The sequence below is a fragment of the Telmatherina bonti genome (genome assembly GCF_933228915.1).
Source record: "Telmatherina bonti genome assembly, chromosome: 4".
NCBI lineage: Eukaryota > Metazoa > Chordata > Actinopteri > Atheriniformes > Telmatherinidae > Telmatherina > Telmatherina bonti.
In genome coordinates this window covers 5653262-5665176 of record NC_136622.1, presented here as the reverse complement: position 1 = coordinate 5665176, position 11915 = coordinate 5653262, and the positions used below count along the sequence as shown (strand labels likewise).

At 47.9% G+C, this 11915-nt stretch overlaps 1 protein-coding gene across 2 annotated transcripts; it reads left to right on the top strand.

Annotated features, from left to right (window-relative positions):
• On the top strand, positions 1–10017 carry LOC306754737 (putative glutamate receptor). 2 transcript variants are annotated; one of them, XM_079238810.1, is made up of 10 exons: positions 1–138; positions 216–284; positions 2610–2641; positions 3372–3551; positions 4652–4875; positions 6770–6867; positions 6947–7164; positions 7255–7474; positions 9298–9548; positions 9625–10017. In XM_079238810.1, the coding sequence occupies exons 2-10, from the start codon at positions 221–223 to the stop codon at positions 9715–9717; spliced, it is 1380 nt and encodes a 459-aa protein (XP_079094936.1). In that variant the 5' UTR covers positions 1–138; positions 216–220; the 3' UTR covers positions 9718–10017. The 2 variants fall into 2 exon arrangements, with proteins under 2 accessions (XP_079094936.1, XP_079094937.1); XM_079238811.1 differs by having other exon boundaries at positions 75–138; positions 220–284.
• Positions 10018–11915: the final 1898 nt, after the last annotated feature.

Below are 11915 nucleotides of genomic sequence, written 5' to 3'. Positions count from 1 at the left end.
CCTCTCTCTGCTCCCCATAAAAGCCCCCTACTACATTGGGCTGCACATTCCTCCAGCTGCCCTCATACAAGACCTGTTTTCTTAGACATTTTCTTGGCGCCGTCTCCCATAAATAAATCAGATTTAATCCACACTGAGGTAAGAAAACCTTTGTTGTTTTTATGCCTAAGGTGTTTTTCTGTAGATGGAAGCCTGAAATGTTGTGTCATTTCCAGGCAGCATGAGGACCTGTGTGGTTTTGCTGTTTTGCGTGACCGCCCTGATTGCACGGGCCACCGCTGCAGGTAAGACGAACACCTCATGTTTTACTGCAGGAGTCCATGCACGCTGAAAGACACTTAGAAAAATGGTTGGATTTATGAGAAATAAGACTTCTAGGTTTTAAAACCACCCACCTTCTGCAGGTAGATCCATATAAACAATACAGAGCTGAAATGACTCCAGTTGATTCAAAGAACCAAATTCCATCTCGCAGCTGAAATGATTGACAGCCTGGTTACATCATTCTGTTCTTACGTCTGCATGATCAGGTCTCTTATGGGGTGTGTTGCATTGTGGCATGGTTAGTATGACAGTGGTCAACTTTACTTCAGCCTAGAGCGGCCTCTCCTCTGTGTGGCGAAGCTGGAAGTCAGGGTGTCGAGGTCGCGCTGGGGTAGCTGCTGATGGATGGACGGATATCTTATTATTACAGTACAGAGAGCAACCATGCTTTAAAAACACATCACCTCCATAGTGAGTTACTGTCTGGCTATCTCGCAATAACCTTTTTTTTTTTTTTTTTTACCTCACAAAGTGGTTTAATTCTAATTTAAAAATACCTGCTTGTTTTAACTTACTGTCACTGATTCTGACCAGCAGAAGCTTCACTTCTATAGACTCCAGAATTATGCTAAACCTAAATATCCCAATAAAACCTGCTGATGGAAACACCTACATTTCCGAAAACCTCTCAAATTTTGCTAAAAGGTTTTTATGCTCTCAGGCGGATTTTCATATGTGTGCACATACATCACCAAAGTGGAGAGTGTAGAGAGAGAAATGAGGGTGAAGGGGTTGGAAAAGCCACGGAGAATCCTCCACAGCAAGTGGAAAACCCTGAAACAACGCTACATCGCTAGCTAGCATGAAGTCTCATCCCACGGATGAGACTTTGAGAACGCAAGTTTATTCACTAAACACATTCAGTTACGTGTCCCTGGACGTTACATGGGGGGGTCGTGACCAGTTTATGGAGCGCTGTGGAACAAACAACAGCAGATTTCAGAGTTTTAGGAAAGAAAATAAAGGAGAAAAGCTTCGAAAAGCAAATTCTCAACAGCAAATAGAAAACCCCAAAATAACGGCGACCTGGCATGAGACGTAATTCTCATAAAATCTCGTCAAGTGGACGAGTTTTTATGAGAACTGAGGCTAACGTGCTGAACACTGTTCACCTGGAAATCACAACTGTTGTTTGTGGAAACGCAGCTGCTGCTCGCCGCTTCACGCGCTCCTTTATGTCCTCACTTCCACCAAAACTGTCGCCAAACTCTGCTTCTGGCAAACGATGAAGCTAAAGTCAGTGAGATGATTTCTTCCTGCAGCCCTGCCTCTGCAGACTGTCTGTAGACTCGATGCCCTCTTCTGTGCCAGCCGGCGCTGGCAGACCTACGAGACAGGGCCATGCCCCCAAATCATCCCTCACATTGGATTTCATCCCTGCTGGACCGCTGGAGTCCTTTCAAAGCATGGAGGGGGAACCTTTCACTGAGAAAGCCTCCCATTTCTCACCAGCAGAGGGGCTACAGCCTTGCTGTGATCCAGAAAGCACTGTGATAAATCAATTAACCGTGAGGGGGGGGCGCTCTGCAGGCCGGCGGAGAAGTGACAGGCATCTCCGCAGAGTTTAGATTCTGCCATCTTCCCGAGAGGAGGTTGACGGGGTGTCAGGGCTCTTCATCATCCAACCGAGCCTGCTTTTGTTATGGCATGCGATGATGAAGAATTTGCCCCCCTGGCACCTCCGCTCGCCCCCGCTCCCTTCGCTTACCGACCCTGGCAGCACATGTTAGGTCCTGCTGGACATGCTGGGAAAGCCACTGGTCAGAGATGGCAGAAAGGAAACAACTGTGAGTGTCAAGAGTCATGAAAGAGGATGAGTGGAAGGGGGGGGGGGAATACATCCCCTGCTCTGGTTACATGGAGGGGGCGGGGGGGGGGGGCTGAAGAGAAGCGGGTTCCCACTTTGATCCCATCACAGGGGCCCGGTTACCCCCCTGCGATTATACCGTGCAGCCTCCCCTCGGTATGGAGCCACTTTCTCAAAGTCTCCTGAAAAACAACCGACAACAAAACTGTCATTGTTCTCCAGAAGCTGTTTGGCTAATTTACAGCTGTGACTTAGAAAAAAACCCACAAAGGGGATTCAAAGCAACAAAATACTTCATTAGCTTTCAGAAGTGGTTCTGCACTGAGGCTTGTAGACATGAACCCGAACCACTAATCAGCCGAAGAACTGGCTCAGACTAAATCCTCTCATTTGGTGCTCAGGCTCGATTACATTGACATGGTTCATTACAGGAATCAAAAATGTATTGTGTTTTTTTTTTTTCCTTTTCTCTTTCTAGATGCCAAGGAGTTATCCATCACCACTATAAAGGTATTCTCTCTTTGTACCTCTGTCTCGGCTAGAATGGAAGCTGTGCGAGTCAAGAATACAAGAAGGGCTTTCTTTTAAAGATTGACTGCAGCTCATGAGATGCAAACTCCAGAAAGCCAAGTGTGAGCATGAAACTGGCCTCCTGAGGCCCCTGATGCAAACCAAACATTCCAGCGGTGTGCTGCTCTCATCATGGTGTTGAGAGAAATGAAACGGCTTCAAAGTGGGAAAGATGTCGGTTGTTTCCAGTCAGATGTGTCTAACGTTTAGAGCAATGCGAACAAAATGGGAAGGTTGTATAAGAGAAACATTCAGGTCAAAGAAGGAACAAAATGAGAAAAAAAAACCAATAGGAACAGGAGTCCTTCTTTAAGGGTTAGAGACAATGTTGAGCATTTCCATCCAGAAAAGCCAAACACAAAAGAAAAGCAGCCAAACGGCGGAACGAGGCCGATATGTCAGCTGCTGAACACGAAGGTTGGAACCTGATTGATGGATTATATTTACTATTATTAAAAACCATGCATCAAATAATTGAGGCTGTTTGCAAACCTGTTTGCAATCCACAAATGCCCAAATATTCTTCTCTATTCCCTCTTAAAGGATAACCAACCGTTTACAACCAAAAGAACCCATTTTTGCTCTCACAGTCCTTCTTTTCCTGCTTCTTCACCATATTAGCATGTTCCCAGACAAATCCATCTGCTGACGCTTTGCTCTGTCTTCTCAGGAAGAACCGTACGCCATGAGCAAGGGCTCACACCTTGAGGGCTACTGCATTGACCTGATCTCAGAGCTGTCCAAGAAGCTGGATTTCAAGTATAATCTGCACCTGGTGAAGGACAGCCGATATGGAGCCATGGACTCCAGTGGGAACTGGAATGGTATGATCGGTGAGGTTATCAGAGGGGTAAGTCCTGGACCACCAGCAACACATCGGTGCAAGTGGACCATGTTAGCTAGCATTGGTTGTAATGAAGCCACTTAGATTGACATTTATGACATGTTTCCATACTGACATGAGCAAAATCCTGCCTCTCTGGTGCCATGCAGGATCCTCTGCCAGTGAAGAACTTTCCATATGCTCTGAATACAAACAGACTGTACAACAATGTATCCCATTACATTGTTAATTACTGTGTTAAAGCTTTGAAACTGGGATCCAGTCACTGCCGAGAGGAACTGGAGTGAAGCTTCAACCACCTCTAAAGGCTAATTTTCAAACACTGATTAAAGGAATTGCTCGTAGCTAATGAGAAGAGTAGAAGATTTATTTTGTTTCATGAGAGAAACTGATACTTTGAAGAACATTAGAAGCTACATAGCTTAGCATTTCCAGTGTATGTGGATGTAATCTCATCACCACTTGTATGTTGTAGTACTGTTCAGAATGTTAAAAAACCTTTATTTGACCTTATATAGCACAGAAAAGATGAACTACATGTGAAAATATGCTAATGCTAGCTAATGCTAAGTTCGCATGCTCCATCAGTATTAATCTCACAGCTCATCATTATGAATTTATCAATCTGAGGGGGTGTGTTTATGAAAATAATACCAATAAAAATACAGGATTTGATTCATTTATTGAAACAGAATCCAGCTAAGACTGCGTAGCATAGCTTGTTTTATTTGTGTTAGCTACAGCCGACCTGCCAACAGTTAGTTACAACAATTTTTTTATTATTTAATTTCTGATGATTTATTACATAACACAAATACATAATGTTTAGGTGGGAAATGACTCTGTACAGCTGTAGGACATGTTTTGTGGACGACATGATGACTTTCCTCTGCTAATTGTTGCTAGCTACATGACTTTGTGGTGGTATTAAACAACTTTTCAGACAAATTCAGAGATTAACTTTTCACTGGCATCTAGCCGTTCATCTGATGACTTTTTGGATTTAACTTTTTTTTGCCTTAATTTAACCTTAAAACGTGATTAAATGTCAGAAATGTTAGATCTAAGTGGAGGAAGCTGAATGTGCGTTGTGTGCCGTCCACCAGGAGGCCGACCTGGCTGTGGCCCCGCTGACAGTCACCGCCACCAGAGAGCAGTTTGTGGACATGACCACCCCCTTCATCCAAACAGGCCTCAGCTTCATCATGCGTAAGACCTCTGACTCAGAGGGGAGCGCCTTCAGCCTGCTGCTACCCTTCTCCACCGACATGTGGGTCGGTGTGCTCATCGCTTTCCTGCTGACAGGTCTTTGCATGTTCCTGGTGAGCAGGTAAATGCAACTTTTGAACTATAACAATAAAAGATTCCAAGCAATGAAAGACCTGCAGAAGCGTTTGGGCTGGATGGAGAACTTGTACAAAACTTTTGCTGTTGTGTCTGTATGTTAATGTTTTCAGTGCTTCCTCCCCTCAGTATTTTCAGATGAATGAAATGACAAATCTTAGGTTAGATAGGGTGATGCTGAGTAGTAGAGCACCCTGCTGTGGCTTTTCCTGTCTTCGAATGCCACATTCTTTAGCTTTTCTTTTTACTGGCTTAAAAACACCTTAAAGGTGGAGTATGAAAGATTTTCAATATTTAAAAAAAAATTAACTAAAAAAATAACATGTAGGTTCCAGTCTGTCCATATTTGATGTGTTATTAAATTACAAGTTTAATTAATGACAAAGATCCTTCTTAAATGTTTGCCTACCAGTAAAAAAAAAATGCTTTTTGTCATTTGTCATTAATTAAACTTGTAATTTAATAATGCATCAAATATGGGCAGACTGGAACCTACATGTTAAAAAAACTTTCTAATTATGATTGTAGTTATTTTATTAGTTAATTTTTTTTAAATATTGAAAATCTTACATACTCCACCTTTAAAGGCAGAATTGTGTTTAAATGTTTGTAAAATGTAGCAGAACTGGCTCGATGTTTCTACGCTTTACCACAGCTGTATGTGGTTACTGGGGTCTGAAGATTTATTCTTGGATTATTGATGGATTTGCCTGCAGATCCTTTACTTCTGCATGTTATGATGTTTAGGATCAGACATCTGTAGCCGGTCAGGAGACATGAGTGTTATTGTGATGCAGGGTCAGGTAGCTGTCTAATCTGAAAGAGCTCAGTGTAGGCATACTTAAGACATTCAAGATGGACTTAAATCTTTATTTTTGGCCTTTGAAAAGCAACAGATTCTGGTGAAAGCTGTTATCTGACCTGCAGGGTGCAGATTGACTCAAATCAGGGTTTTATTTGTTCATGAGAAACTTGCAACATGAAGATGGAACAACAAATCCTGCAGCCATGTTGTGTCTGGTTGTTTTGGTCTTGCACTGTGTTGAGGCCATTGTGCTTGTTCATATAAAAAGTTTATCCCGATCACGTTGGAGATTATGTAAGCATTTGGTTTTAAAGCACACACACACACAGACACATGCACACATCCTCTGGAAAAAAATGCAGCCTTTCCAGGACTGTATTCTCTCTGCGGTACGTGAGATACTGATGTATGTGCAACCCGTTCTGTCCTGGGATGGAATTCAGGATATCAGCAGGAAGAGTGCAGGTAAACGGCTAAAACCTTGTGGAAGCAAGAAAACATCACCACAACCTGGCTCAGGACTAAAGCTCCAACCTACAAGCAGCATTTTATAGATGTTAAGGGTGAAAAAACTTGCATATAAACTGAAAATGAAGGAAGAACACTTTGCTAAAAACTGGTGAAAATACTTTAAAGTTTAAAACCAAAACAATTAATTCTTAAAGGACTGAAACCAAGTGATCATTTACAGGGAGTAAAAGGAAACTGGAGAATATAAATTATTCCTGACAGATAAAATGTGGACTGAAAGCTGTCTGAACTGAGAACATTTTATAAAACATGTTTTCTTTGTAAATCCTTCCCCCCCCCCCCCCTGTATTGATTAAATCATTTTACTACACTGCAAGGCCAACCCCCCCTGAAGGACTGGTTGGGCCTCCTTTAGCTCAGATCCCAGCATTGTTCTCTGTCAGCTCTGTAAGCTTCTGCAGCGTTACAGGATTTGCTGCGTTCACTCTTCACCAGCTCTTGTATGAAGCTGGGAATGCTGGGACCGGAACCCCATTCTCCACGGAGCTCAGTCTGGGATCCGGCTTCTCTGCCGCAGCTGTAACCTCAGTCTGCTTTTCCTCAGGCTCAGTCCTTCTGAGTGGGCCAACCCAGAAACAGACGAACACAGCTTCACTCTGCTGCACAGTTTCTGGTACATCACAGGAGGTCTCACCCTGCAAGGTAACAGACCACGCCGTGGTCATCTGAAGAAGAAGTTATTTATGTCCTGCTTTGTTCTCAATCGTTTCTGTGATCTCAGGTGCTGGTCCTCACCCTAAAGGCCTCTCCGGACGTGTAGTCGGCGCCATCTGGTGGATTTTTGCGGTGCTGCTGCTCGCCTGCTACTTTGCCAACTTCAGCTCTGTGCTGGACTCAAAGAGCAAACGCATCTCCATCTCCAACTTTGAAGATCTGGCCAACCAGGATGTGATTGATTACGGCACACTGGAGTTTGGATCCACCATGAACTTCTTCAAGGCACAACCTGCTCCTGATAAATCTGAGTCTTTGTCAGATTAACCCAAATAAATCCAGGTTAAGAATGTGTTGGCTTCACTTTCCCTGCAGAATTCCAACCACCCGGTGTACCGACGGATCTACCAGCACATGGAGCGGAAGAAGAGCTACGTGTCTAACATGGAGGAGGGCGTTCGCCGCTCTGAGGAGGGGAACTTTGCCTTCATCGGTGAAGCAGTGTCCCTGGACTTGGCGGTGGCTCGCCACTGTAAACTTACCCGTTCACAGGAAGTCATTTCCATGAGATCCTACAGCATCGCAGCACGTCTGGGTGAGTCAGCTGCAGGCGTCAGGATGTTGTCTGATGTCTGGGAAAGGACTCAATACACCCACCCCGTGGAGTGTGTAACAGCTAGCCTACCGAGTGGCTGAACTGGAACTGCTAGCCAGCCGAGTGGCTGAACTGGAACAGCTAGCCTACCGAGTGGCTGAACTGGAACAGCTAGCCTACCGTGTGGCTGAACTGGAACAGCTAGCCTACCGAGTGGCTGAACTGGAACAGCTAGCCTACCGAGTGGCTGAACTGGAACAGCTAGCCTACCGTGTGGCTGAACTGGAACAGCTAGCCTACCGTGTGGCTGAACTATAACAGCTAGCCTACCGTGTGGCTGAACTGGAACAGTTAGCCAACAGAGTGGCTGAACTGGAACAGCTAGCCTACCGAGTGGCTGAACTGGAACAGCTAGCCTACCAAGTGGCTGAACTGGAACAGTTAGCCTACCGTGTGGCTGAACTGGAACAGCTAGCCTACGGAGTGGCTGAACTGTAAAAGCTAGCCTACCGTGTGGCTGAACTGGAACAGCTAGCCTACCGTGTGGCTGAACTGGAACAGTTAGCCAACAGAGTGGCTGAACTGGAACAGCTAGTCTACCGAGTGGCTGAACTGGAACAGTTAGCCTACCGTGTGGCTGAACTGGAACAGCTAGCCTACGGTGTGGCTGAACTGTAAAAGCTAGCCTACCGAGTGGCTGAACTGTAAAAGCTAGCCTACCGTGTGGCTGAACTGTAACAGCTAGCCTACTGAGTGGCTGAACTGGAACTGCTAGCCTACCGAGTGGCTGAACTGTAACAGCTAGCCTACCGAGTGGCTGAACTGTAACAGCTAGCCTACCAAGTGGCTAAACTGCAACAGCTAGCCTACCGAGTGGCTGAACTGTAACAGCTAGCCTACCAAGTGGCTAAACTGCAACAGCTAGCCTACCGTGTGGCTGAACTAGAACAGCTAGCCTACCGTGTGGCTGAACTGGAACAGCTAATCTACCGAGTGGCGTAACTGTAACAGCTAGCCTACCGAGTGGCTGAATTGGAACAGCTAGCCTACTGAGTGGCTGAACTGGAACAGCTAGCCTACGGTGTGGCTGAACTGTAAAAGCTAGCCTACTGTGTGGCTGAACTGTAACAGCTAGCCTACCGAGTGACTGAACTGTAAAAACTAGCCTACCGTGTGGCTGAACTGGAACAGCTAGCCTACCGAGTGGCTTAACTGGAACTGCTAGCCTACCGAGTGGCTTAACTGGAACTGCTAGCCTACCGTGTGGCTGAACTGGAACAGTTAGCTAACAGAGTGGCTGAACTGGAACAGTTAGCCAACAGAGTGGCTGAACCGGAACAGCTAGCCTACCGAGTGGCTGAACTGGAACAGTTAGCCTACCGAGTGGCTGAACTGGAACAGCTAGCCTACCGAGTGGCTGAACTGGAACAGCTAGCCTACCGAGTGGCTGAACTGGAACAGCTAGCCTACCGAGTGGCTAAACTGGAACAGCTAGCCTACCGTGTGGCTGAACTGGAACAGCTAATCTACTGAGTGGCTGAACTGGAACAGCTAGCCTACTGAGTGGCTGAACTGTAACAGCTAGCCTACCGAGTGGCTGAACTGGAACAGCTAATCTACCGAGTGGCTGAACTGGAACAGCCAGCCAGCCGCGTCATTATTTATTCCAGCTGCAGCTTCTTTTAGCTGTGTTTGTGTTTACATCCACCATGTGAAGCTTTAACTGAGCATCGGTGATGGAAGTCTGTGACGTTTTCTGAGTGTGACATGAAACAACCGTGATGCTGCTGCTCTGAAAGTCTTCCTCCCATCAAATGTTTTAGGTTCTCCGCTGGTGAAAAACCTGACCATTGCCATCCTGCAGCTCAGCGAGTCCGGAGAGTTGACGCACCTGCGGGAGAAGTGGTGGGCCAGCAGCTGCATCGGTACCGAAGAGGCCCACGTGTCCGATGCCCTGCATCCCCACGACCTGCAGGGCCTCTTCCTCCTCCTTGGTCTGGGTCTGGGCGTCGGACTCCTGCTGGCCCTGCTGGAGCTCCTATCCAGGGCCCGGAGCCAAGCTAAGGATGGCAAGGTAGGGTTTGGTAGGTGGTGTCTGGTCACACAACGTTGTGTTGCAGGTATTTATTGTTCTCCATGTTGTTCCACAGAAGTCCTGCTGCTCGGTGCTGACATCAGAGCTGAACCGGAGGTTCGGCAGCGGAGGAGAGTGCACCGCGCAGGAGAGTTCGGACAAACCATGACGACATGACGCCTGTTCTTCACGCGCTAGCTTCTCTGGCAGCAGCCATGTTTTGTGCCGTTTCTCAGTGCCTTTTATAGTGTCGTAGAAAATCTTGGTGACTTTTGGGAAGAATTCCCAAAAGTTGCAGCAACAACATGAGCAGCTTGGACCATAACCACTGTTGTGTTAGCTGGTTGTTATTCAGCATCTTGTTTGTCCACAATAACACTCGTGCTTTTCTGTCAGAGCTGTAACAGTTTCACAACTTTCTGTTTCTGTTGCCGATAAATCCAAATAAATCTTCCAGGATTCCCACTGCTCCCTTCTTCCTAGCAGCGTCTTCACTGGATTCACAGGATCCTAGAGACCAGGCGGAGGTCCGTCTTTCAGGATCCCAGAGACCAGGTGGACGTCCGTCTTTCAGGATCCTAGAAACCAGGTGGACGTCCGTCTTTCAGGATCCCAGAGACCAGGTGGACGTCCGTCTTTCAGGAACCTAGAAACCAGGTGGAGGTCCGTCTTTCAGGATCCTAGAGACCAGGTGGAGGTCCGTCTTTCAGGATCCTAGAGACCAGGCGGAGGTCCGTCTTTCAGGATCCCAGAGACCAGGTGGACGTCCGTCTTTCAGGATCCTAGAGACCAGGTGGACGTCCGTCTTTCAGGATCCCAGAGACCAGGTGGACGTCCGTCTTTCAGGATCCTAGAAACCAGGTGGAGGTCCGTCTTTCAGGATCCTAGAGACCAGGTGGAGGTCCGTCTTTCAGGATCCTAGAGACCAGGTGGACGTCCGTCTTTCAGGATCCCAGAGACCAGGTGGACGTCCGTCTTTCAGGATCCTAGAGACCAGGTGGAGGTCCGTCTTTCAGGATCCTAGAGACCAGGTGGAGGTCCGTCTTTCAGGATCCTAGAGACCAGGTGGAGGTCCGTCTTTCAGGATCCTAGAGACCAGGTGGAGGTCCGTCTTTCAGGATCCTAGAGACCAGGCGGAGGTCCGTCTTTCAGGATCCTAGAGACCAGGCGGAGGTCCGTCTTTCAGGATCCTAGAGACCAGGCGGAGGTCCGTCTTTCAGGATCCCAGAGACCAGGTGGAGGTCCGTCTTTCAGGATCCCAGAGACCAGGCGGAGGTCCGTCTTTCAGGATCCTAGAGACCAGGTGGAGGTCCGTCTTTCAGGATCCTAGAGACCAGGTGGAGGTCCGTCTTTCAGGATCCTAGAGACCAGGCGGAGGTCCGTCTTTCAGGATCCTAGAGACCAGGCGGAGGTCCGTCTTTCAGGATCCTAGAGACCAGGCGGAGGTCCGTCTTTCAGGATCCCAGAGACCAGGTGGAGGTCCGTCTTTCAGGATCCCAGAGACCAGGCGGAGGTCCGTCTTTCAGGATCCTAGAGACCAGGCGGAGGTCCGTCTTTCAGGATCCTAGAGACCAGGCGGAGGTCCGTCTTTCAGGATCCTAGAGACCAGGCGGAGGTCCGTCTTTCAGGATCCTAGAGACCAGGCGGAGGTCCGTCTTTCAGGATCCTAGAGACCAGGCGGAGGTCCGTCTTTCAGGATCCTAGAGACCAGGCGGAGGTCCGTCTTTCAGGATCCCAGAGACCAGGTGGAGGTCCGTCTTTCAGGATCCCAGAGACCAGGTGGAGGTCCGTCTTTCAGGATCCCAGAGACCAGGTGGAGGTCCGTCTTTCAGGATCCTAGAGACCAGGCGGAGGTCCGTCTTTCAGGATCCTAGAGACCAGGCGGAGGTCCGTCTTTCAGGATCCCAGAGACCAGGCGGAGGTCCCTCTTTCAGGATCCCAGAGACCAGGCGGAGGTCCGTCTTTCAGGATCCTAGAGACCAGGCGGAGGTCCGTCTTTCAGGATCCTAGAGACCAGGCGGAGGTCCGTCTTTCAGGATCCTAGAGACCAGGCGGAGGTCCGTCTTTCAGGATCCTAGAGACCAGGCGGAGGTCCGTCTTTCAGGATCCTAGAGACCAGGTGGAGGTCCGTCTTTCAGGATCCTAAAGACCAGGCGGAGGTCCGTCTTTCAGGATCCCAGAGACCAGGTGGAGGTCCGTCTTTCAGGATCCTAGAGACCAGGTGGACGTCCGTCTTTCAGGATTCTAGAGACCAGGTGGAGGTCCGTCTTTCAGGACCCTAGAGATCAGGTGGAGGTCCGTCTTTCAGGATCCTAGAGACCAGGTGGAGGTCCGTCTTTCAGGATCCTAGAGACCAGGTGGAGGTCC

What these genes read in the sequence shown, in the direction of transcription:
- LOC306754737 (XM_079238810.1), top strand. Translation starts at nt 221, where the DNA reads ATGAGGACCTGTGTGGTTTTGCTGTTTTGCGTGACCGCCCTGATTGCA. An exon ending in TGCATGTTCCTGGTGAGCAG is followed by an intron (nt 4,876 to 6,769) that starts GTAAATGCAACT and finishes GCTTTTCCTCAG; the next exon opens with GCTCAGTCCTTCTGAGTGGG. An exon ending in CCACCATGAACTTCTTCAAG is followed by an intron (nt 7,165 to 7,254) that starts GCACAACCTGCT and finishes CTTTCCCTGCAG; the next exon opens with AATTCCAACCACCCGGTGTA.